Below are 27,044 nucleotides of genomic sequence, written 5' to 3' on the forward strand. Positions count from 1 at the left end.
CCGCCGCCATCTTGCGGTCCCGCGGGGGCGCCTCCTGGTGCTGCCCGCGCTGCTGCCCGCGCCTGGCACTTGTCCTTGGCCCCCGAGGGCCGTCGGGCGTTGTCTGGGAGGGCGTGGGTGGGCGGTGACCTTAGAGCTTGCGCTCTGGTCTGCGGTGGAAAAAGGAAGCTGTGGGGCTGGCGCAAGTACGTCCGTCGCTCTCACCCGCTGTCAGAGGCGGTGGGAGGCGAGGCAAGACAGCGGCGCGGCGGCCCTGGAACTAGGTTCCGAGAGAACCATTCCATGGCCTCCACTGCTTCCGTCCGCCTCTGAGAACGGCCTGGGTGGAGCCTGCCCTCGGCCCTCGCCAAGGGTGCCGCTTCCTACCTTTTTGCCCCGTTTATAAGTCAGCCGTCGGGTACTTCGAGCGCTAGGGAGGCGGAGAAGCCCATGAATCTTCTGGTTATGACTTACGCTGTTGTGTTGGCAGAGACCCAAGAGCGTGCGGGCAGGAAAGCTCTGCGTCAGTCGGAGAATTGATAGTAGTAGGTTAATAGTAGATTTCTTCCTGGTCCTCTGATATGACATTTTAGCTTACCTTCCGCGTAGGGCAGACCTGGTGTTTGCTCTTGTTTAGACTTTAATGTAGCTCTTTAGCTGCGGAATCTTCAATGTTTGTGACTTTTGCCTTTACGTTTGCAGTTTTCCACTTCCTCCCCGCGCTCCCCAATAAGGCTGATAAGGTGTCACTCAGCTCTGGAGCGCTGTTGATTTATTTTGCAGCAATGCCTATGATAAATGATCTGACTTGGTGATCCTTGAGGAATTCAAGGGGCTGTTTGGCCCATTTGCTTTTCAATATGTAGGGTACTTTAGGGTCAAGAGTTAAATTGAACAGGATTCTTTTTAGGAATAATGAAAGTGCGAAGATGCCAAGTAGGAAACAGATTCCTTCCAATCTTCGGTTAAGTATAAAGTGAGTCCCGCTTTGGAGGATTAATTATCGTGTATTTCAGTTTCAGTAGCCACGATGAGAACAGTTTTTGTGGATGTATAACCAGTCCAGTGCTTAAAAAAATTAAATCTTTCATTGTGGTACAAGATCGAGTCCAAAAGAAAAACAATTATATTGTTTTCCATTGGAAAAGTTTTAAATTAGGAATTTTAAAATACCGTATTCTGGTATTACGTGAGAGTAATATTGTATAATTCCTTTATTTTGTAAACTTTGTAGTGTAATTTAAGTGGGCTGCTTGTTAGATAAAAATTTGGTTTTAAGACAATTATGAAATACTTGAGGGACACTAAGTGCATTTTATTGTCTCAAGTTTATGTGCGTGGCATGATTTACATAGTTTTAGCTTAAAGAAAAAAAAAAGCTTGTGGGTAATAATGAAATTCCCTAACTCAAATAGCCATATCGTAGATTGGAGGAATTTAATATACATCTTTATGGTGTGTATTTTGCCATTACTTTTTGACAAGCTTAGTTAACAGAGGAAATTTACTGGATAACCATGTGTGTATTGTTTAGAAGCCTTTAAAAACTAGTTTTAAAGGAGTTAGAAGCCTTTAAAAGCTAGTTTTAGCTCAGGAAATACCGAGTTTGAAGTTCACTCTCTAGAGAAGTTGTAATGTTGCCATTGTTAAGGACTAATAATAGTGGAGAAGCCAGTTAACCAAAAATGCTGCACAATGACATCCATATAGTTCACTTATTTTAGATATCGAATAATTATTAGTCATTATTATAGAACAGGCGGTTCTAGCGTTATGGTGAAAGTAATTCACAAGGCCCGTTTTTAAAATTTGGACATCAGTGACTTCTTTTTAAAAGTGACAAAGTGTTTCATTGAAAAGTTTGTAAGGACACATTCAATTGGGTCTTTTATTTCGCTAACACTTACTGAAAGCTTTGTGGTATCCCTATATTAAGAATATTCAACAATGAGGAATTCGTTCACAAGGTATCAGCTTATATTTGGAGATTCAGTGCTAAGTAGGGCGGAGAAAAGATTTACAATTTGTGATTTAATGGGGAAAGCGTACAATTTAGCAGTAGAATGGGATAGGTTTTATCTTTGCCCTTGAAGAACTGAGAGACTCGTGGAAGAGACAGAAAAGGCATAAAGATGTTATAGCAGAGGCAAAACAAGTATGAGGAAAAAACCTCTTCCTCTGCCCCTTGCCCCGCCCCCCCCTCCCCCCCAATTCCTTAATAAAGCTTTCTAGGAAGAAGCTTGTTTTCAGTTGGAGAAGGGGAGTAGGATTGGGCAAGGGGAGGGGTGGTTTGCTCTACCACTGATATGAGAGAGAGCTTATACTTAAGATACCTAATAGTTTGCTGTGAGCTTCAGTTTAAAGTTTGGGTAATGGGGAGGATTGAGAAAGAGGGAGGGATAGGATGAATTAGGAGGTGACATTTGGTGTCATTTGATTCTTTTTTCCTTAATGTTATTCCTTTAGTCAAAGGTAAAGTTTACTTTGATGGAATTCTCTCTATTCCAATGCACAGCTCACCACTAAGTGAGGAGATTCATTTAGAATCAACACTCCTTATTTTTAGTTTGATGATGATATAAAAAGTCATTTCACTCTGACTTGCCCTAAATCACTTATAATTTTTAATTTAAGTAAGTCTGTTAAAGGATAGTTTTGCAAAATGTCATATATTCATAGGTTTGAGTTATTTTGACTCTACATTTGACTGACAGTTTTCTTCAAGAGAAATGTCATTTAATCATTCTGAGACTGGGGGGTGAGTTTTTCTGTTATGTACATAACATAATTGTGATATGAATTATCTGCACTTAGTACAATTGTGGAGACGCAGATACTAGTTTAATTCATTTTCTACATATGTCATATTCAAAAATTTGCTTTATGTAATTGTTAATATATGAAAGTGCTTTTATAATGATGTAGTAGATTCTAAGTATCTCTTTCATTTCATTAGTAAAGAAAAAGAAGTAGATATTTTCAAATTCTGTTGTTTAAAACCTGACAGTAATTTGACCTAGAATTCAGATTTGAAAATTATTATTGCATGTGAGAGACTATTATTTTTTATACTTAAAATTTTTACTGTTATAAAATTTCTTATTTCATATTATATAATGTTTTATTTTTCCTACCTATTCATAGTTTTGGAGGAAAGTTTGAAGAAGAAAGTCTAGAAAATACTAAAGTTGCAAATATATTTTCCCCCCCTAATGATCAGAGGAAGAGGAAAATTGGTCAAAATCATTGTTTTGAAGGTGGCCCATAACAGTAATAAACCAATAAAGAAAATTAAGCTCTCTGAGGGCCATGCAGTGTGTCAGCCAGAGCATCTTTGAATAGCAGTACATCACTACAAAGAAGCACAAGTGAAGATAGAATATTCCTTGTTCTTGGATATCTGGCACATTTTTAGGTGTTTCAGATCAGCTCCTATTTCACAGTGGCTACCTCAAACGCCTGGGTGGTCCCCCACCCCTATCCCCCGGACATGGATGTCTTATTCACTCCTTAAAAGCTTTCAAATAGCTCTAGATTGCCGACTGGATAAAAGCCTGATTTAAAAAAAAAATTTTTTTAAGTATGCCATACAAGCCCTTTCATGATGTGCTGTCTCCACCTGTAACACTTGTTCATTTGTACACATCTATACTTTCTTCCCTGAGAAAGAAAACCTCTTATCCAAGCTTGTTTGTTCTGCTAGTCTTGCTGGTTAAGGTAAAACCCCCATGAATCATACTTAAACCATGTTCCATCAGATATTTTCCCACTCCTTTTCAACCACCAGCTTCTTCCTTTAAACGTATAAATACACCTCAGTCTTTCATTTCACAAGCAAACAAAATACTTTCTTGACCTCCAACTTCTTTTGGTACATGTCCCTCTCTGACCTTCATTTCCTTTGCAGTCAGCTTCTTGGAAAAGTAGTCCATGTTCTCTGGCTCTTCAGTTCCTTACTTCCTGTCCACTGTAGTACTGTTTCTGTCCTTACTACTTATTAATTGCTAATCGCACTGATTATTTTCAATTTCTATCTCACTTGACCTCTCTTTAGCACTTGACATTGTTGACATTTCCTCTTTCTAAAAATTTATTTCTTTTCACTTCTGTGATTCAGTTATCTTCTGATATTCCTCTTTGCTCCATTTATTGTGTCATTTGTGGCCTTTTTTCCCTTAAATGCTGATGTTCCTGAGATTCTGGTTTGGTTTCAGTTTTATCTGTGTGGACTTCCCTTGTTCAGTCTCACTGTTTTGAGGGCTTTTCTTTCTCTTCTTTTCTCTCTTTGTATGTGTTGTTACTCCCAAATCTGCCTTTTAATTGAGACTTTATAGTCAGTTTTGGAATACATATTAATTACTTATTGACTCTCTGGATTTCAGTATTATTCAGACATCTCAAACTCATACCAAACCGATTTTTTACTACCCATGCCTACTCTTACCATATTTTTTATTTTTTTGTGGCATCATCATTACTCACACCAGAACGACTTTGCACATCTAGTAATTAAAATCTGTATTTCTACATCCCAGAGATAACTCTTGAACCTGTCCCCTTTAATAAATCTGTACTTTTAAATTTGTTTTAATTTATTCAATTATACAGTGAAGATTTGAGTTTCTGCTATATGTTATGCATGATGAATAAGTGTTGAAATTAGTTTTGAGTAAAAAATAACTTTTGTTTTAGGCACTTCTAATGGAATAGACACTAAGTAGATAATCAGAAGCAGGAAATGTAGCCATGAAGAGCCTAGGTAGTGCTATAAGTATATAATAGTGGACTTTGATGGTCAGGGAAGGTTGTCACAGCTGGACTTAAGATTTTTCAAGAAGAAGTAGAAATTATCTGGGTGAGGAAGAAAGGAAATGTAGAAGCAGCATGTACAAAGATCCTGTGGCAGAAGGGAACATGAAACATTTACATGTCACTTAACATGTGAAATATCTCATGTTATTTGCAAAGCTGAAAGAATCAGTATTACAATAGTGGAAACAGCCAAGATGAGTTTGGTGCTTGTTTAGTAGGTCAAGTAAGGAGTTTTTTTTTTTTTTTTCTCACCCATCGAGGGGTTTTAAGTGGGGATATGGTAAAGTTCAAGGGAATGGAGTGACATCATATTTGTATTTAAAAAGTGTCTATTTGTATATCAATATATATCTAAATCTATAAAATTCTGGTAGCAATATGAAGTAATATTAGAGGGGAGATAGAGACGAATTAGGCAGTTGCTGCAGTCCAGGCAAGAGGTGACAACTTGGACTGAGGGAATGGTGTTGGAGATGATGAAAAGTTAAAGAAGATCAACCCAATGAGACCTAGTGGTCTGTTGATAGGATCACTGAGAATAGAGGTTATCTTGGATGTCTAATGTTTCTAGCTTACATAACTGGAGGAATGGTGATGTTATGCAGTGAGCTAAGAAACATTGTCTGGATGAAGACCAAATGCATTTGTTTTATTTGGGGTTGTGGGAGAGAGTGGCAGGAGGAAGATCTTGATCTCATTAGATACGTTAGCTATGTTTAGGTCCTTTCAAGATATTAATGAAGAGGCGACTAGTTGGTGTTTGTTTAGAGGGATGTTTTACTCAGGGAAGTGTCTGGGCTTTGGAAAATTTCTTAAGGTGATTATCTGTTATCTGCTAGTCAGCAGACTGATCTCTTTTATGTTTAGTGTTCTCTCTTTAGCCTGTTTTCCATGCTGCTGCTAGAACTACCCTTTGAAAATGTAAACCTAATTGCTCGCTTGGTTAAAGAACCTACATTCTTTTCCCATTATGTACTTGAAAAAGTTCAAAATTGGCTGCCTACCTCACCATTTCTCTTCTTCCCATAGTTTTGGTTATATAATACCATTTTCTCAAATACTTTAAGTTATTGCAAGACTTTGTATATGCTTTTTTCAGAACATTGTTTTCCCTCATTTCTGTCAAGCAGTCTCCAGTTTAAGAATCACTTCTTGTGAAGTCTTTGATTCTCCCAGTCTAAGTTGGCCATTGCCGGCTTCATGCCACTATCAAAGCTTGTGCTTACCTGGGATAACAGTATTAATCACATTACATAGTATTTATGCTTACCTGTTTTTCTCTCCCAAACTGTACTGTGAATTACATAGCCATTTCTTTTATTTTTATGTCCATAGTAACAAGATTGGGCATGGGATGATTGCCTAGTAAACATTGATTGCATTAATAAGACTCAGATGATTTCTCCTGTAATTCCCATGTTCTTAGTCTTGAATGTCTCTCAGTAGGGTTTTTCATCTGCCTTTGTAGGTTGTTGTGTTTTCAAAATTTTGTAGTTCCTGAAAGGGATAGGATATTTTGTTAAGAGCTGACTAGCCATAGATAAATTGTTCATTCTTTGTGCTTTACCTTTTTCATTTGAGGTGTGACTAGGTGATTTCTTGATTGGTGTTCTGGCCCTAAATGTTAGTGAATATGTATGACAGTTGAGTACAAAAAGAAAACATTTTTCTAATAAACGGAAAAAGACACATAAAGAATTGGGAAATCTTGATTAAGTTCTTCAAAGTTTAGTATTTTGTCATTGTTAGCGTTGATAATTTTGTTGTTGGTTTACTGTACTTAATTTACCTTTTAAGTTTTCTTTAAAACTTTCCTTAACCATGCAGCGGTGTTCTGTGAGAGGAGTCTCTTCTGTTAGCAAGCACCCTTTTATATTCTCAGAAACACTTCCTGATCTCTTGTTGGTTTTGTGTCTTGGATGATCATTCAGTGAAATTTCATCTGCCTTTCAGAGTGGATAGTAAATATAGGATGGGTCTCGCTTTACTTCAACCATAAAAAGTTTTAAAAGAAAATTAAATGTTTGCTGTTTTATTATAGTGTACAGACCACAAAATGCAATACTATTTTGTAGACTAAAGAAAAAATCTTGTGGGGAAAAAAATGTGAGGGGGGCGCTGTCATTTGCAAATACTTGTTTACTGGGTTTATTATAACTGAAATGTGACTCAAATTACTCAATAAAAAGCTTAAAAGTTCTTACAAAAACTTCCATAAAAACGTGAACCTTTATACACTTTAATAACTTCATATACTTTAATGTTAGCATTTTATTTTTTATCATATTTGCTTTTTTTGTTTGCTGCAGTATTTTAAAGCAAATTCTGGATATCATGATATTTCAAGCCTACATACTTGAGCTTGCATTTCTAATAAACAAAAAAAAGGGGTATTTAAAATATAATCACAACACCATTATCATTTAATAAAACCAAAAATACTTCTTTAATATCGTCTAATATTTAATCTCTTGAAATTTCCCCTAATATACTTCAGATTTTTAGTTGGGTTTATTCAATCTATGCATTGGTATCCAAGTCTTCTTAATCTGAAACAGTGCCTTCCTCCACCTCTTTTTTTTTTTTTTTTTATTTATGTCATTTACTTGGCGAAAAAATCGGGTTGTTGTCCAGGAGACTGTCTCATATTCCTAATATTTCTGACATGTATTTCTTATAAATTTGGAGTTAAATTTTAAGGGCTCGATTCAAGTTTCAATATTTTTTGGTAAAAATACTTCATAGATGGAATTGTGTCACATCAGGTATAGATAATGTCTGGTTGTCTCATTTTTAGTGATGTTAAGTTGGTGGTGACAGCCTTATCTTTCCATTGAAAATTGCATAAATATGAGCCCTTTTATGGTAATATGTGCAAGAGTAAAGATCGGAAAGAAAATAATGTTAGCAGTTATTAGCTCTGCTTTAGGATTCAGATGTCTTTTGTTTTTATATTTTTACTTTTCTGTGCTTTCCAAGGTTTCTACAATGAACATCAGTGCTTTTTATGAGAAAAATAGTATTTTGTTATTAGACTTGATGTCTTTGGTTTCATTTGTTCTTCTTGTATTGCTTTATTCATTTGTCCTTCCCATCTACATTACTTTAGTTTTCATTAATAACTTAGCCCTTTATACAGTCTGAAGTCTTTTTTTTAAATAAGGCAAGTTATATAAAGGTAAATAGAAAGCAAGTCTAATGTTGGTAACCATGTAGAACAGTTCACAAATCAAAGCATATAAAGAGAAGTAGGAAACCATGTTTATGTGAAAGTAAATCCAATTTATAGCCATTCTATGACGATTCACAGATTATAACTATACATACATGTGTTAAGTTTCATTGAGCACTTATTGTTGGATTCTTGTGAGAAGTATGGTAGGTCTGTTTGGGGATATTTATTTCTCTGAGAATGGACTCTGCCTATAGACTGTTAAAGAGACAGGTAGGTCTAAACAGCAAGTAAATTTATAGGACCTCTCTACCTCTAGACAGTGCTGATCGGCTCAGTGGTGGGCACCTAACCCAAGGCCAGCCAGTATACATGCTGATGATTGACCAGTCAAAATTTTAATGACTCCCCTTTAAACACAGCTATAGTTAGTTGAGGCTTTAGGCCTTTAAGGTTACCTAAGCTTGGAGACAATGACTGATTTAGGCAATGTGCAAGCGGAAGCAACTAGCTGAGAGAGAAGAGGGAGAGAAAAGGAGGCAAGAGGTTTTATGGTCCCAGGAATTGGTTTCTTTTGAATGCAGTCTCTTTTAGTGAGGCCAGCTATGCTTCATTTCCTGTGTCATTGAGATTGCTTATATCTTTATAATCTCTTAAGTATGATTTTATTCTCCATAATAAAATTCCTTGCTTAAACAAGGTTGGACATCATGATTTGTGAAGATAAGTTCAACTTTATGATTTGATTGTAACATATATTTCACTTTATAAAAGTAACCTAGACCAATGTCTTATTTATAGAAGAAACATCCACATAGATACCATTTTTGATGACATATGTCATTAATATGCCATAGTTTGCTTAGCTGCTTTTCTCTGGCATTTGGGATGTTCTTTATAACTAGAGTTATTATGAACACTTGGTACTGTTTCAGAGTTCAGATTTAAATGAATGAAGTTTAGTTATGTGTATTTTAGTGTTTTAAGAATGTGATTTGGTACCATTTTAGAAAATATAGATTTTAAAAGAATCATTAATATGAGGATTTTAAAATATAGTTTGCAATATAATTTGACAGGTCTCTTAATGGCCCTGCATTTTCAGTTTTTTATTTTGTAGCTGTATATGTCCCTGTATGTCTCTCCATATATATTTCTATATATGTATATATTTATTTTTATTTCAGTATTTGGATAGTTTGACAGGAATTGGAGTGACTGCCATACCTTTAAATGTATAGAGTACCTTACATCAGGAGTCCCCAGTCCCCAGGCCGTGGACTGGTGCTGGTCTATGGCCTGTTAGGAACTGGGCTGCACAGCAGGAGGTGAGTGGCCAGTGAGCCAGTGAAGCTTCATATGCATTTGCAGTTGCTCCCCAGCACTAGCATCACCGCTTCAGCTCCATCTCAGATCATCAGGCATTAGATTCTCATCGAAGCACTGGTGCCAAAAAGGTTGGGGACCGCTGCTTTACATCATAGAGTGTTTTCTGTTTAGTTTGTTTTCTTTGTGAAAAAATTTTACTTACTCTTGTAACTTGTAGGGGAAGCGGAATTGCTTGGTCTTGTCTTCTGAATTTCCACTGCCAAACTCTCAGTAACACCATGCTCAGAAGATATGTTTTTCTGAATCTTTTCAGTTTTTTTCCCTTAGGACTTTACCAATAAAAGGCTTTATGAGCAAATTAAGCTAATATGTGTACACATTTGAGGGTCCCTTCTGATTATAAAATCAGTACTTAATATTTACCACCTTGGCTACCACGTACCTGCTACCGTTAACATAGGATACATTTTATATTTTCTCTATGTGACTGCACATTTATATCCGGTAATTATTTTAGTTCATGTAATTGTGATCATTTTTTCATGTTATATTTTACTTTTAATCTAACAGGATTTTTAGATTTATAAATGGTGCTAAAATGTTTATTTCAAGTTTTCCCAAAATACCCATTTCTCTTTTATTTCCTCCCATCTTACCATATCTAGATTTTAAAAAGTAAAGTCTTAAGATTTCAAGTGTTTGGAAAAAATATATAGAAAAGGTAAATTAAAGTGAATTCATTTAAAAAATTTGTAATAAGTCTACAGCCATGCCACCCAGAACATGCCTGATCTTGTCTGATCTCGGAAGCTAAGCAGGGTTGGGCCTGGTTAGTACTTGGATGGGAGACCACCTAGGAATACCAGGTGCTGTAGGCGTTAAAAAAACATTTTGTAATGAAAATGTTTAGGGCTTTCTTGGATGTAAACATAAAATATTTTCTCAGTCTTTGATACTTGTTTCAGGAAATGTTCATCAGTGATCTATGGGACCAAGGGGAATACAATAGCCATTTAAAAATCTTTTTTATAGATTACTAATTTGACTGCAATTTTATGCTTAATGTTGCAGAACTGTACCTGGAATGCTTGCAAATTTGGAAATAAATATAGCTAGGTAGTTTGTATAAATTACATAGAATTTATGAGTGTTTAGGCTCTGGAGTCAAACCTAATTTGTCCACTTTTATTGCTTTGTAGTTATATGACCCTAGAAAAGTGGTTTAACTTCTGAGTTGACTCATTGTAAAATGGAGATAATACATAAAGGATCTACCTCAAAGGCTTGTTATGAGGATTAAATGACAAAATTCATGCAGAGTTACTGGTACATGGTGTGTGCCCAGTAAAGGCTAGCTAGCTATCGTAAAAACTTACGTTGTTGTCGTTATCACTATTTTTACTATTACTGCTGCTGCCACACTACTATTACTGTGGAAATTCTTAGTAGTTATTCTGTATACTTCATATGCATGATTATTCTAAGTTAGCATGACACTGTTCAACAACCCTTGCGTAACTGGAAAATTATTATATAGCTGTTAATTTGCTAAAACTTGTGAAAACTTTACAGTAGTCATCATCTGCATCGCTACACTACATTTTTTATATAATTGAGCTGAGCATCTAGTCTTCCTCATTAGGATTTTTACCTATTCTGTTTCAATTTAGATAGGATGAAAGAGTAAATATACAGTGTTGGAATAAATGATTTATGGAGACCTAGAGTCATAGCATTTGAAACAAAACATGCATACTTTTAATATTTTTTGCTGTTGCGTGTTGATTAAAAAGAATCCATGTGACTATTCAACCATACTTCAGTGTATATTCAACAAGTATGTTAGCAGCTACTATGACTTAAGGCTTGTGCTATTTCTCCATTTCATTCAGGGATGAATCGAATGTTTATTAAGCAGCTTATATTTAGTTGGGTGAGGTAAGACATGCACATACATAATAAAAGAAAGCAAGACGTGCTGTGAGGGAGGTATAGATTATATGAATTGTACTGTCAGCCATGTTTCTCCTCAAAGATTCATGATTTGGTGCATTGTACTTTCCGGTATTAATTAGCAAAGGTCGCTAACTCATACTGCCTAATAGCCAACAGTTCAGAAAGAACTTATCAAGAACTGAAGGGTCTGAAAATATAGCCTACTACAGTTTTATGGATGTTGGTAGAAGACATGAGATGCCTAGGTTTAGAGACAAAGATATTATTTTCATGGGTATTTCAAGCAGCGTGAGCTGCTTATTTGTGTTGATTTCCTTTTGCCCCCTCAAATTCCATGGTGGCAACACAAAGGGATTCAGTTCAGGTGGATGCTACCCACATAGTAGGTTTGTGTCATAGCTGAGAAACCTTGAGTTTAGGGGACCTGAATCATTCATAATAGGCTGTATTGAAACCTGCCTGACCTTTTTTCCAGAGGAAGCTTATCTTTATTATACTGGGCAGTAAAGAAACCTATCTTCTCCTCATGAGGGAGATATTATCTTCCAAGACTGTTCACTAATGCATCCTTGAAAAGATAGCCTGGATAAAAGCCTCTGGTGCCTCCACTTTCAAAACATGCAGAAATGCTAGAGACCCATTGAGAATTGTCTCCCTATAGGCCTCTGGGTAGCTAGCTTAGATGGATATCACAGAGTTCATGAATTTATGTTCTTGTGCATTGCCTGTTAAGTCTTAAGCTGCATCTCTGAGGACTTTTCTGTTTTGGAAATGCTGCATGTTATATACTACTACTTATCTTGAATAAAAATTTGATTCTCTTCACAGTACGCAAATATTGAACTCAAGTTGATATGCTTGCTGAGATGTTTAGGAGTGAGTGTAGTGATGTTGTCAACTTACTTTAGAATGTATCAAAGATAAGATGGATAGATGAATGCACAGATGGGTAAATAGATATTATATCTCAAAGTAAATAGAACAAAATGTTGTAGAATCTAGGTAAATGGGTATGTGATTGTTCACTATACAGTTATTTCAATTTCTCTCTGAAATTTTTCAAAATGTTTGGAGGAAAGCTGATCTCTTCCTTTCTCTCCCCCAAGTCAGTTTTCTTTGCATCTAGGCTAGGCATTTCAAGAAAACTTTAATAGCAATTCACATCAAAATGTGGATGGATGAATAACCATTTAAATTGTTTAGTCAGAGTGGTTCTGCTTTTAGCTGTTTAGAGGTTTGGCGAATAAAGGTCTCACTATTTAATAGGAAATCATTGCTCTGAATGCTAGAATTTAGATATACAAGTTGAATATAAAGGGCATTTTATGCCAGAAATATATTTTTAGCAGAGGAGTCAGGCCAGTCCCACTGAGACATCCTTCTGGGTGAGCTGCCCTAAACTTTTTCTATTTTTTCGAAATTTCAGGTTTCAAGTTTTTTCAAACGTGTTTCCAAACGCTTTTATACAGAGGCCATGTTTGTGTATGTTGCATTTCTGTCTGTTAGGATTTGGGACTGGGAATAGGATTTTGGCTTACTGGCAATGATCATTGTAGTAGAGTTAGGTCAGAATACTTAGTGACAGAAAATATGGCTGTTTAAAGGACAACCCATGTAATAAAAGGTAAAGTTATTTGGATTGTAGTTTTTTCCCCCAGTAAAAGAGTGCAAATAAATGTAACTTGAATTATGTGGACTTTTCTTGTTTTAAATGAAATATTTACATATCAACAGTGTAATTTCATCTCTAACATAGAAAGTATATATTAGGTGGTACTTGTCGTTGGTGACTGGTATACTTTAATCTTAAAATGCAGTAATTGTTTGTAACTGTTAAACTAAGAAATTATACTGGGCAAATGACAGGATTTTCTTCATTTATAGGGATTGAGTTTTATAAATTCTCAAAACATGAATATTTATTTGCTATATAAATTGCTTCAAATGTTCACTCTCTCATCAAAACTGCTTTTCATCTCAATACAATGGGAAAAAATTCTTGCTTTCCACACTTTTTCTGTTTTTTTTTTTTTAAGGTTACATCACAGATCAACTTTTCTAAAAATATAAAAACTTTTATTGTTTTGCATAAAGGAAAAATATGTACAGTTTAAGGAATTATCAAAAGGAATTGCTCATGTAATTACTGCTCATGACAAGATCTAGAACTTGGCCAGCTCCCAGTACTACCTTCCTCTCCCAGTACTACCTTCTTCTTTTCTTATTTAGTTAACCCCTATCCCGGCTTTTATCGTAACCATTTACTTGTTTTGCTTATGGTTTAACCACCTAAGCATTGCAGAGGCTACATTTTCAATTAAAAAAGCAGGAGATTATTGGTTTTTAACTCTATTTAACACAATATCTCATTTAAATATTTTATATTTTGTATTCTTTACTATCTCAAAATGAAATTCATATAAAATTATCTGCCAATGTACATAATTAAAATTTCAATATAATTCCCTAACTATAATATGAAGGAGAAATAAAATAGTAAATTCGTAATGAGATATACATTTCATTGTGTAAATGTTTGGGCATGACTGTGCTGGAAGATAGAGTAAAGTTAGCCAGGTGCTTGTAACCTACCAACTTACTAACAGATAAGCTTGTATTTAAGAGAAATAAGGCAAGAGTTATCTGAATAGAAGGCTGATTGGTTTTCTTTAACATTTTGAAATAAGGGCAAAATAATATTTATGTATATAGGTAGACACATGTGAATGTGTCACCTACAGGTGTCTGCTGACAGATACGTTGTGGTGATTCAAGTATCATGAGTGATGCTGCTGTTGGTGGAATAATTTCTGTAACGGTAAACTCACTTTTTAAAGTATTAGAGGAAAGAACAATTTTTTTCTGTTTTACTCAGTAGATGTATTTCTGAAAAAGAGATTTTTTTATCAATATGAATTTTTGGAGGGGTATTTGAAAATTTGGTGGGATAGGGGCATATTACTTCAATGTATGGGTCTGCCTTGGCATTGCAGAACTAATATTTTGTTCCTCTTTCCCCCCTCAGCAATAGCACCACTCAGTCATAATGTCAGGCAAAAATACCTAACAGGGACCTGGGATTTAGGATTGTTTTTTAGCAAATTATATAATTTATATCTTCCCTTTGTTTTCGAGAGTCTGTAAAGGTAGATTTTACCAGGTCTTTTTAACCTGCAGGCTTCAGTGGTCCATGTCTCCCTCCCACCCACAACCTAATCTCCCTATCTCACCTTTGCCACTCCTTCCCCTCCCCCCCAAATTCAGTGTAAAATTATTTGGAATATTCACCTATGTATGTTTTTCTCGGGTAGTATATCACTTTCCTCAGATTCTCAAAGGATTCTGTGACCCACAAGAGTGGACCAGTTGTTTCTTTGAAGGACCTCTTAGAGCTATTAGATCTGGTAATTCTTGTGCTAATTAATGATTATCAGTACTTGCTGCTTTTCCATTTTAACCAGGAAGATGAGCTCAGACTCTGAACTGTCTGCTGGGAGCAACCTTTAGAGAGGCTTGGTTAGAGGGACACAGTGGAGCAGAAAATCTCAATTTAATTTGTTAGGTGGGTTTATTATAGGTTATTTTACATTGTACTGATAAGATTAATGTATCCAGTTAAAAATTTTGTTTTAAATTGGAGTTTTTTTGTTGTGACATATTCAACTCCAGGTAGTTTGCATTTTTATGTCTAGAAGGACCACAATCTATTGCCTGCTAGGCAATATAATGTTTAAGTATTATTCCAGAATTCATGTTTTGATAAAAATTGACACGTTTTATTTTCTAAATCAGTTTCAAAAAAAAAAAAAAATCTTGTTATTTTACCTTATTTTGGATAATTGGTATTCTCTAAAGTTGGGGAGAGTTAGAAAAATTCAATTTAAAATTTAAAAATTAAACACATGATTATGGTATGAAAATACAGGGTTGCTCAAAATTAAAAATTTGTGAAATGTTTCTTTTGTCATACCTTAGTTGAAATAGTCCTATAAAAATTTGCACATTTTCAGTTCTCTTTAGTAATTTATGGACTTTGAGAATATTAAATGGAATCTATGTCTTACTCCTAGTTTTATCAGTAGTTTAAAATGTGTCGATAGCTAATCATTTTGTGGACTCGTGGCAAATGGACAGATTGAAGTTTTCTCCTTTACTTTCATATGCCAATGTATGGTGGAGTTGTTAATCAGCTGCTCAACAAAAAGCAAGTAGTTGGGATTGAAGAAGCAAAGGGTGTAAAATAATATTCAGATTGAATGATTAACTTGACCATGTAATTAAAAGCAAGCTGTTAGAAAGATTGTACTTCATATGTACATTGTCTATATACTGCCCCCCCCAAATGACATGCATACCTGTTGATTTAAATGGCTATTTTGCATTAAAATTTTTTCTTTTCTGTAACTAGTTCTCTGCCTTTATATATAAGTTTTCTCCTAATCTCATTTCTATCTCTGTTCTCTCATCCCAGTTCCTATTCTTTGTTAGAAAATATTTTACAACTCAAAAATTTTAATCATAGGATAAAATAATTTCACTTCCTAGGACTTGGAATAAGTACCTTTTAATGGCCTTTGATTAGAAATCTATTTCTCTTCCTATCATTTCTTTAGGCAGATCTGTTTGTTTTAAAGTTTTAAAAGACATAGTGGTTTATTTAAACGAAAGAAAGATAACCTTTATAATAGTCTTTGATTTCAGTATTGTAGCTTTTTTTAAAAATGACAACCTAAAACCAGTTGTTTTAAAAACCATTTAAAATTGCATTTGGGTTAGTTAGAAGTGTGTGGTTATCGCTTCCCATTGAAACATATCTTTAAGTTTGTCCTTTGTCTCCAGATTAATAGATATATATTGTCTAAATTAATCTGCATATTCTGTCTTTAGGCTTTTCTTTAGCCGAGAGCAAAAATGCTTATCATATTTCCTTTCCCCAACTTTAAAAAAATGGTTTGGACTTATTTAATTCAGGCAGGACTGGATCACCTTTTTGGGGGTTGTTTTGCCATTTTATGTTGTTCGATTGAAGAACCAAGCCGAAAAACATTGTATCTAGAGCATTTGAAACAGTGGTCATCATAAACACTAAATAAGTCAGTGAATGATTCAAACCTAATTGGGGTAAAGCAAGAGCAGCACTGTTTTTGTTGGATGTAGTGTCTTCGAGATGTAGGGATTTTTGTAGTTTAGTAAAATGAATTGAAGATTGGCAGTGATTTGCAGACCATTGGAAAATCCTGATCTTTTCAATTTTGTGGTATTGACCTACTATAAATTTAATTGTGGACTTATTTCATAAATTGAAGCTTTAAAATACTTTTATTTGCTAGAAGTAACACAAGCTCATGTAGAGATTTTGTAAAATATAGTAAGGACTGAAGAAGAAAGTAAAACTCATTTCTAGGTCTACCACTTGGGGAAAAGTACTGTTAATCATTTGGCATATTTTTGTCCACAGACTTTAATACATACTTTAAAGAAAATTGAGGTTGTAATTTAATTTTTAATTTTGCTTTTTGTGTGTGCCAGAATCCAATTAAAAATATTTTTGTTTGTGTTTGGTTTCTAAACCTTGCAGGCCCCTTCACAGATGTAGTCACTACAAACCTTAAATTGCGAAATCCATCGGATAGAAAAGTATGTTTCAAAGTGAAGACTACAGCACCTCGTCGGTACTGTGTGAGACCCAACAGTGGAATTATTGACCCTGGGTTGACTGTGACTGTTTCAGGTAGAAAATCATATTCTGAATTTATGCAGTTTTGACTTTTGACATTTTATGATTATGTTTAATTTGGTTTTAATTAATAGGGTTTCATCTGGAGGGGGAGAAAAGCTTTTAAATTATTCTGGCTTTGCCTTTAATGATGTCCTTCTCTTCTCTTACTGTATGCAAATCGTTGCAGAAAATTTCTCGCCCTTATGTTATGATTGGGTGTTACGTGGTTGATTTATAAGCAATTGTCAATTTCAAATTTTGTATCTATTCTACAGCTCACTACCACATTCTCTGCCCTTATTATTTTATCTTTGAAATATATTATTGTTGTGATTGATCATTCTTACTTGGATCTCTAGCTATTGTTACATATTGCCTGCAGCTATAGAAGTATACTAAATCTTTTGCTTAAAATATACAGTGCCTCTTTTTTGCTGATTGTATAAAATTAGATGAGTGTTTATGCTTTTCATTATAAATATCAGCAGTTCCTTGTAGTTCAAAGAGTATATACTTGATTTCTTACATATTTACTCTTGCGGTGAAGTCTGTGCTATTGCCATGATTAACGCCTTCTATAAAATGCTTCTTTCTTCCCTCAGACTTCTCAAGATATACTCCCTAAAGATATCATCAAATATAGCTGAGAAATAGGAAGCAAGTATGAGAATGTATTTTAATTATGGGTGAACCTCTCAGGCCTACTGATTAACCTATAATGATTGCTCAGGGAAGGAAATTTATTGTGCTTTATCTGGATCGTGGGCGTTTATCCTGTTTTCGGCTGCTTTGTATTTGGCTCTTAAAAAATTTTTTTTTTAACTATGGTGGAAGTTGATGGACTTCTCAGACATAACTTAGAAATAATATTTTCTTATGTAATTGATGTTTCTCATTTGCTTAATTGCATTTGTCTTTTTGAACATGTTGATAGGCATATGTGTGTGTGTTTGTATATCAGAAATAATCTAAGTATTAACAGGTGAATAATTTCTACAATATTATATACATATTTTGTATAATTGCTGATTTGTTATTAGATTTATATTACAAAATTTAGCATGATTTATTAACCACATGAGCCCTATAAAAACCCTCTTTTTATAGGCTACTGAATGAATGATTAGAGAAAATTTGAATGCAATTATTAGCTGCTAGAAAAATTCTGGAAATCATGAGGCTGTATGGTTTCCTTATATACTTTGTTTTAGAATCACATTTAAACAGATTGATAAACTCTTCTTGAATGGGTGTTTGTTTAAAATTTATTTTAAAAAAAATTAGTTATATTGGAACACTAATATGTGGTAGTGAGTTTTTAAGTTACTTAAAATTTCTCCTTTAAATATGCTAGTTGTTTAATTTCAAGAGATACTATCACTATTAAAATTAAGCCTAAATTTCTAACTGGTTTTAATTGACAACTTAACTAGATTTAATCAAAGCTTTCAGGAATTAAAATAGTTAATGTTGGCAAAGTTTTGGAAATTTCCAAGCTTAAACTTGATATTTATTTTTTTTAAATAGCTGTTTATTTTGTGGGTTGTTAAATACTTAGAAAATCACAAAAATGGACAGTTTAAAAATAATAGAAAATATAAAATTGATTCTGGGTCCTTAATGTAAATAATCCAGTGTTTGGTTCCTTGAACACTTCCTGATTTTCTTTAAATTTGCATATTAGTGAATGAGATAATAACAAGAAGCAAAGAAACGCAGAAGACTATGTAATATGTCCTTTTTTTATTTTCAGTAATGCTACAGCCTTTTGACTATGATCCCAATGAAAAAAGCAAACACAAGTTTATGGTACAAACAATTTTTGCTCCGCCAAACACTTCAGATATGGAAGCTGTGGTAAGTATGGAAGTCAAGCGAACAGAATTTATTTTGGGGAATTTTGTTTAAACTATGGGATTTGTTTAGTTCTCAATTGAGAAACCTAATTTTAAAAAGTCCACAAATCTGTTTATTACCGATAATCCTAACTTTATTTCAAGGATAAAAGAAGTATTTCAAAGAAACAATTTAGAAATGCTAGTACGAAAATCTTGTAATCTCTGTAGAGATGTTAGTATGATTTTAATGGATGATGATAGTAGCCCTTTTTAGAATTGTATGAAAAGTTCTGTGGCATTACCAGATAACTATGGCAGGGTGATCAGTTCAGAGGGCAGCATTGCATCCTGGCGGAGCCAGAGACACCACTCCTACACCAAGCAGCTACACTAATCTTTTTGAGGTGTCTTTTGAGGTGAAACCTGTTTGTCATGGTCATACCTCTTCTATCTCATGTTTGATTTTGTCTTTTTAGTGGAAAGAGGCAAAACCTGATGATTTAATGGATTCTAAATTGAGATGTGTTTTTGAAATGCCCAATGAAAATGATAAATTGGTAAGTAGGAAAATGTTAGAAAATTTGAAGCTGTTAACAATTTCTCAAAGTTGCTTGAAATTAATTTTTCTTTTTGTTTCTACCTTTGTGGGGTGTATAATAATGGCTATTCTCCTTTGTAAGACCCAGTGGTTAAGTTTTTTAAAAAAACTTGTTATACTCTTCTTACTTTATAACATGTTTGTTCAAGAAGAAAACTACTTTTAGGTAGAAGTTGGATGATGTAGAATAATCATTAAATTCTACTAAATTTTGTCACTTAAACTACTTCAAGATCTTTTTTAGAATGAGACAGGTGTATACATAAATATAATTAAGTAACAGACATAAACTGCTTTTTGGCAATTATATATACCATCAATCTAGGAATAAAAGATTTAATTTACATGAATAAGCAGTTTAATCCAAGTTTGGCTATTCCCAGATATTTTGCTCAGTATTGATTTTGGCCAAAATCTATCTGATTTTATTCTTTAGTGAATTTTATGTTGCTCTTTGATTAGTGTGAGGTAAATATAATTTGGGGGACTAAGGAATATATGTGTGTAGTTTTAAAAATAGTCTTTGTATAGAATGGGTTGTGGTCACTTTCCATATCCTCCTTTTGAAATGCTGATTCGAATCTTTTTCTATGGTTTAGGAAGAACTTGAAAGGTAAGTAGGGTTTTATTTTTGGTGACAATATATAAAATAATATGTTTGTCACAATAAGGTTACAGTGTGACATGACTATCTCTTTGACCTGGAGGGAGATTAAAAATTACTTGCAGATTAAATACATGGGCTCAATTATTGTGTTACTCTTTCAATACAAGTTGACATGAAAAAGTCTCTGAATGGTAATTACATGTTGACCAAATTATATATTGTGTTTTAAGTTCCTTTTTAAAGGGATTTGGAGAAGCTTGCCAAAAACAAAAAATGTGAGTGCATGTATACTTAATGGAAAGTGAGGGTTCCATGGCATGTTTATATTCCCTTTTGGAATTTACTTTCTCTTTTGCTTAGGTTGGCGGGAAACCAATAGCTTGCAAAGCTCTTTATTGGAACCAAGAAAATATGACAGCATATTATCTGGGTTAACTAATTTTTTTTCCAGTTTTAAGATATAATTGACATATAGCACTGTATAAATTTAAGCATAATGATTTGATATGTATATTGTGAAATGATTGCCATAAATTTAGTTGACATCTATCATTTTGTACAGATGCAAAAAAAAAAAAAAGTTTGTTCCTTGTGTTGAGAATTCTTAGGATTTACTTTGTTTTCAGCTATGTCATACAACAGTGTTAACTATTGTTATCATGTTGTCCATTACACCCCCGTTCTTATTTATCTTATAACTGGTAGCCACAAATCTGATCACTTTTTCAGTTTGTTTGCTTGCTTGTTTTAGGATTCCACATATAATGAGATCATACAGTTTTTATCTTTCCGTATCTTGACTTATTTCATTTAGCGTAAAGTCTTCAGGGTCCATCTGTATTATCGCAAATGGCAAGATTTCCTTCCTTTTTTCTGGTTGAATAATATCCCATTGTGTATATATATACCAGAACTTCTTTATCTGTTTTATCCATTGACAATCACTTAGGTTATTTACATGTCTTGGCTTTTGTAGATAATGCTGTTATGTGAACATGGGAATGCAGATACTTCTTTGACAGTGTTTTTGTTTCCTTTGGAAATATCCCAAAAAGTGAAATTTCATTTAAAATTTTCATTAAAAATTTTTTTTTGCAGTTTATTGGAATTGAGATAAAAATAAAGTCCACATACTGCTATTAGATGATGTTTCTCTTAAATCTCTTAATATATAGATTCTCTCTGTTTTTCTCTTGTAAATTATTTCTTAAAGAAACTGAGTTTGTTCTATAGACTTTTCCTAATAGAGTAGATATCGCTGATTGCATCCTTGTGTCATTTAATTTTTCTTCTGTCTTTGGTATTTCCTGTAGTCGGAAATAGGAGCTTGATTAAATTGAGATTTATTTTTGCTGATGGGGAGAGGCAAGACTGCTTTGTTAGGTGGTGATATATTCTATTAAGGAGGCACATAATGTCTGGTTACTTTTTTATGTGAAGTTAGCAGCCATTGGTGTGCAATGTGTAGATGAGTGAGTCTCATGCAGGGGTGATTTGCCCCCCAGGGGATATTTGTCAATGTCTGGAGACATTTTTGGTTGTCACAACTGGGAAAGGTGGAGTGCTATAGGCGGCTAGTGGGGAAAGGACGGGTACTGCTTCCTACAATGCATAGGACAACCCCTATAACAGAATTATCAGGCCCAAAATGTCAGTAAAATCGAAATTGAAAAAAAATCTGGTCTAGGTCCATTAATTCATTTAAAGTTTCATAATGGTGACATTTCTGTCACTTCTATCTTATATTAGAGTACTTTGTAGAGAGAAGCTTGTGCTCATCTAATATTTGGCTATTCATTCAATAGTAGAGTTTATAAAGGCAAGATAAATGCCTAAGTCTTTCTCTTTAGTTTTAGGCTTTCAAAAAGTGAATTGGTCACAAGAGTTCCTCTGATATGAGTTAACCTCTCTTCCTTCTTCCTTCCTCTCTCTATTCTCTTTTCTGTATTGTTATAAACTAATGAGCTTAAACATATCTATATTTAAGTTCCTTGCAGTTATTATCATTATTGGTGCTCAAATTGGCTAGTAGGAACCTCTTCAAGTTGGTTTCTGAATCCTTTTTACCTTAGTCTTTGGTAATTTTCTTGATTGGTCTAATATGGCAAGATATTTCCAGACCCAGACCTGGAATCAGCCATTTCTTCAAGAAGCTCTGGCTCCTTTAAGTGGAAGATGGTATTTAAGACCATTATCTGGGCACTGGAATAAGACAATGAATTTTCAGAATTTCTATCAAACCACTTTTTTGGTTAAGATTAGAATAGAGGCCTAATTGTCATTTGAAGGCACTTCTTCAAATGGCAAAATTTTAATGGTAAAATTATGGCACCATCACATAGGATAATGTGTATCTTTTTTTATTTCTTGTGGTTGCATTTTATGTTTGGGATATGTTCTTTAATATCTTGGATAATTCAAAAAGTGTAAAATCCAACACTAGCCCTGAGAAGAATGGGCAGAGTTGTTATTCTGTGAACCAGCTGCAGTGCTTTTTCGATATAGCAACTCATGTATGTGGCTTGTTGGCTTTGCCATTATACTTCTTGATGGATATTTTTAAGTGTTTGGAATTTACCTTTTAAGTTTTACACATAAAATGAGACTCAATATTTCAGTATGTTAGTATTTCAAATTTATATGATACAAATGTACAAGAAAAAGTATATATTAAACTTAGAGATAGCCTTGATCGAGTCATGTGCATATTAAGAAGAAGAGCTGAAACAGCTGTGTTTTTATAAGGTAGTATTTTCCAAAATATATTGGATTGGAAAGGTTCTGTGGTCAAATGAATTAGGAAGACTGCTCCAAATACTCTGTTTTCCAATAAATAAGCACATTGCATATTTGCATATCATAGACCCTGAATAAAGAAAATATTGTTCAATCCAGCATTTCTTTTTTACTTAATATAATGTAATTTCTCGTGTAATACCTGGTATTCTATAAAATATACTTTTGGAAACACTGTTACTGCTTAAACTCATTCTTGAGTTGCTGTTAAGGTAGAGATTCTACAAGAAATCTTAATATGTATTTAAATTGAATGCAACCTGGCACAGACCCAGTTCTGAGTTGTTGATTATGTGACTTTCTATCAAGTCATCAGTTTAATGTTGCAATTCATCCTTTTTAGAAAATATGAAACCTCAATATAGCCAAATCTGGATTGTGTATAATAGTACAAATATATAATAAAGTTTTTGTTTATTATAATTAAGGATGAAAACTATATATATAAATACATGTAAAACACCTTTTTTGTAATTATTCATGTGGAAACTAGACCCTGTTGATAATTGTATCTTGCCATTTCCAGTTCAGTGTTGTCTATAGTTGAAGTTGATAAAATTGCTTAAAAACCATAGTATTTTTGACATACTGGTTTCTTTTTAGCACCCAGCTAGAAATTTTGATAGAAATCATTTAGCGTTTATCTAGCATAGGTAAAATTACAAGATTACTTAATATCCCTTTTCTGTATGTTTATCTTCAGTTTAGTGTGAAACTTATCAGTTAGGAAGTTAGGGCATTATTGGATAGTGTTTTATCTAGATAAAATTTGTTGACTGATAAATTGATAAAATGCTGGACGAAGCTGGATTCTGACTTACACAAATTGATTAAAAGTGATATTCCCTTATTCAAGGAAAATGAATTTCTAAATGTGAGAGATGAACAAAAAATATAATGAAAACTATGTTGGTAATACATGTTTAAAAGTACAGAGTACGAAATCGATTTTTTTAGTTTGTAATTACGATTGCTTTATAATGAATTACTTAAGATCATTTGACCTTTTGTTTATTTGTTCATACATCGTAAACTATATTAATTGAAGCACAATTTAAAGAGTTGTTTGTCAGAATTTATGATCTTTAGTAGTCAACTTAGAAAAATTTGGTTAGTACCCAAAGCTGATAGATTGCACAGTAGCTATCATAGTCGTTGATACTTTGTTCTCAAAGTTGATATAGCAGGCATGTCTTAGACTTTCTGATGTTGATTTTTTTTTTTTTTTTTTTTTATGTTAAGCACCCTATCCCCCTCTCAAACTCCTACCTGCAGCTCCTCACTGGTACCCCCCTCCCCCCCCAAAAGTAAACATATTTGATTTAAGTACATAATGTAAATATATACCTCATCTGTTTGAGGATCTGGATCTTTTTAAGTATGGTGTTCTTGGGCATTTATGTGTTCTAAAAACAGTGAGAAAAAGATGTTATTGTTTGGTTTCTTTAATTCTTTTAGGACCTTGATACTAATTATACAAATAAGAAAATGGTTGAAGTTTTGTGGTCAATCTTGTACGGTAAGGATAGTGCCAGCTTTAGAAGTATAGTGGTTGAGTCTTATGTTTTTATTTTTATAGTTTAAAGAAGTAATTTTTCATGACAACAGTTTTAATTTATTTGAACCATTAGAATATGGGCTTCTTTTTAGGAAATAGCTGTCTAATTTGGATCACAGATAGAGTGACACAGGAATCCAGAAACCTTGTTATTTTAGAATTAAAGGAGGTACTACTTAATAATTATTTCTGGACAACAGGCATTAGCTAATACTGCCGTTAGGCACACTAAAATGTGTGGTCTCCCCAGTCCTAGGGAACAGCAGGTCTTTGACTGGATATATTTTAGTATATTAATGGCCAATAGAGTTTGGCTGAGTTGTGTTTAGTGTGAATACTGAGAGCCATTCAGCACATTCCTGGGTTGTTGATAGTTGTAGGCAGATGATACTAAAGCACTGACTATATTTTACAGAGTGGGTTTTTCTGAATTATTAGCTCTTTTTAGTTATTATAAACTTAGTATTATGAAATCTAAGGTACAGTTAGTGGTAGTGTTTATTCAGGAGTGAATGTGATTTTAATTAACTTGTTATTTATGTTTTATCACATTCAACTTTTTGTGTTCAATTAAATTTTTTTGAAAGAAAAATCTTTAGTACTGCAGTTTTTAAAAATTATTTTAAAATTCTTTTTTTTTTTTTGAGGCCTCCAACTCTTCTTGATATTTTCCAGATTTTTAAAATGTATTTGGTTTCATTTATGCCCTACATATAACATCTATTAATGACCTATTTTCTAGGAGAAAATAATGATTCATTTTAAGAATGAAGGGCTGTCAAGAACAGGGCATTTCAGGAGTCTTATGTATAGAGACTTTTTATGATTAAATATACCCTTTTTTATTGAGACAACAGATTAGGGACAGTGCACTGATAAGTAAGATAGAGTTCTCTTAGTTATATAGAATGATCTGGATATCAGTAAATATTATTTTAGAGTCTGTCTCAACATTTTTGTGTAAAAGTTTTATCTGAATTAGAGGAATTTGGAAGGTAGGAAGAGAATGATGGAGATAATGGCATATTGGAATGTTACATGCATCTTTAAATTTGTTTATTGGTCCTGGGAGAAGTGTGTGTGTGTGTGTTTTGGGGAGGGTGTTGTTTAGTACAAGAAAGGTTTATAAATGTAGTTTTTGAACCTCAAGGAGAAAAAAGTTCATTTATTCAGGTTGAGTTATTAAAGTTAAGAAAATACAAAGTGCTTGTTCAAGAGTAGATTAGTAGCAAAAATTAAGAGTAACAAAGTTATAAGGTTTTCATTTTTGGACAACATGAGGCTAGCATAAATTTAATTAGGTTTATATTTAATTTGGAAGATATAGGTTTATATATAATGCAAGATGATCATAGCTAATTTTGGGAAATAATATAAAAAGTTCAGAAATTTTGTACTTTTTGCTTGAATAGAGCTATTATTTATTAATATCATTTCTTATATATAGAATAAAATGTAAATGTTTTAGAGTCTAATGATTTCTGTGTTAGTCATTCCCAGTACCGTGCAGGAGAACTCAGAGTTTGGTGCGAATCTGAGAATATGTTTCCCATGCCACCTCAGGGTATAACTTCACCAGGGACTGCTCCGGCTGTCACTTCAATGAGCAGCATCAACAACACAGTTGCAACTCCTGCCAGTTATAACATGAAGAATGACCCCAGGGGACTCAATGTGTTCAAACAGGAGAAGCAGAAGGTTTGTTTTAGGAAGCTAACAGACATAGGAGTCTACTAGTGTTACTGGTTATGTTAATGTAGTTGCCTAGCACATACATGGTATTGTGAGTGTCATGTGAAATAAAAAGAATTGAAATTTTCAGCTATGTTCAGAATTACAGTAGAACCACAAATCACTTAAAAATCATGCACATAAACTTTTCTGTTGTAAAAAAACATTTAATACTTAACAAAATCTCAAAATTGAGGACAAATGTAAGTTTGAACATTGTAATGAAATTGGTATAATTTATTCTGTCACTGAGACTTTGCAAGCATACTCTAAAGAGGGAGTTAGGAATGTGTCTGAATAGACCCGCAGGCATAGCAGTAAAGGTAGAAGCTGGCAAACATTGATTTCCAGGCAAGTATTTGTGTTTATATATATATATTAAAAAAGATAGGTGAAATTACTATTTTATGTTTTGTTATCAAATGCAAATAATAGTCACCCCTTTAACTGTCATTGTTGGTTATTTACAATGACCCCAGGGTAGGAGAGTTTGTGCTATAAGCCCTTAAAGATCTTAAATCATATTTGAAATTATTAATGTTTTTGTGTGCGTGTGTGTATGCATGTATACATGTACATACTTAACATTCACTCAAGAACAGTGACAGCACAGCAGTAAGATAATGGCGACTTATGAGAATGATGGTATAATGGTTACTGTATGATTCCCTTTACCATTTCTTGCTCACTGGAAACTTCAAGAACCCCGCAGTTTGAACAGGTTGCTTATGCTTATGATTTGGCTTTTCAGAGAGGGGTTAAAAAAATCTCACCCTTTTTCTAAATATCTAATACTTTTTGATTTTGTGACTTTAGTTATTCTGGGAATATGATCCAAGAGAAACAGTAAATTGCTTGTTTTAGAGTGAAAATAAATCTTCAGTAACATTATTCAGATAATATCTTTTCATAGGTTAGGGCTTAATTATGCCTCTGGCAATTTCATGCC

General features: G+C 33.7%; 1 protein-coding gene and 1 non-coding gene across 3 annotated transcripts in view; both read left to right on the plus strand.

Annotated features, from left to right (window-relative positions):
• VAPA (VAMP associated protein A) overlaps positions 1–27,044 on the plus strand; it is a 34,954-nt gene that overhangs the window by 630 nt on the left and 7,280 nt on the right. The window contains exons 2-5 of one of the 2 annotated variants that reach the window (XM_006920082.3): positions 16,827–16,979; positions 18,721–18,824; positions 19,282–19,362; positions 25,928–26,062. In XM_006920082.3, the coding sequence (XP_006920144.1) occupies positions 16,827–16,979; positions 18,721–18,824; positions 19,282–19,362; positions 25,928–26,062 (473 nt within the window). The remainder of the gene's footprint in view (positions 1–16,826; positions 16,980–18,720; positions 18,825–19,281; positions 19,363–25,927; positions 26,063–27,044) is intronic. The other variant, XM_006920081.3, reaches the window with a different exon arrangement.
• LOC112469403 lies at positions 10,052–10,170 on the plus strand. The gene has a single exon (XR_003042616.1). It is a non-coding gene; the product is annotated as a 5S ribosomal RNA (ribosomal RNA).

This window comes from Pteropus alecto, unplaced genomic scaffold (assembly GCF_000325575.1).
Source record: "Pteropus alecto unplaced genomic scaffold, ASM32557v1 scaffold146, whole genome shotgun sequence".
Classification (NCBI taxonomy): Eukaryota; Metazoa; Chordata; class Mammalia; order Chiroptera; family Pteropodidae; genus Pteropus; species Pteropus alecto.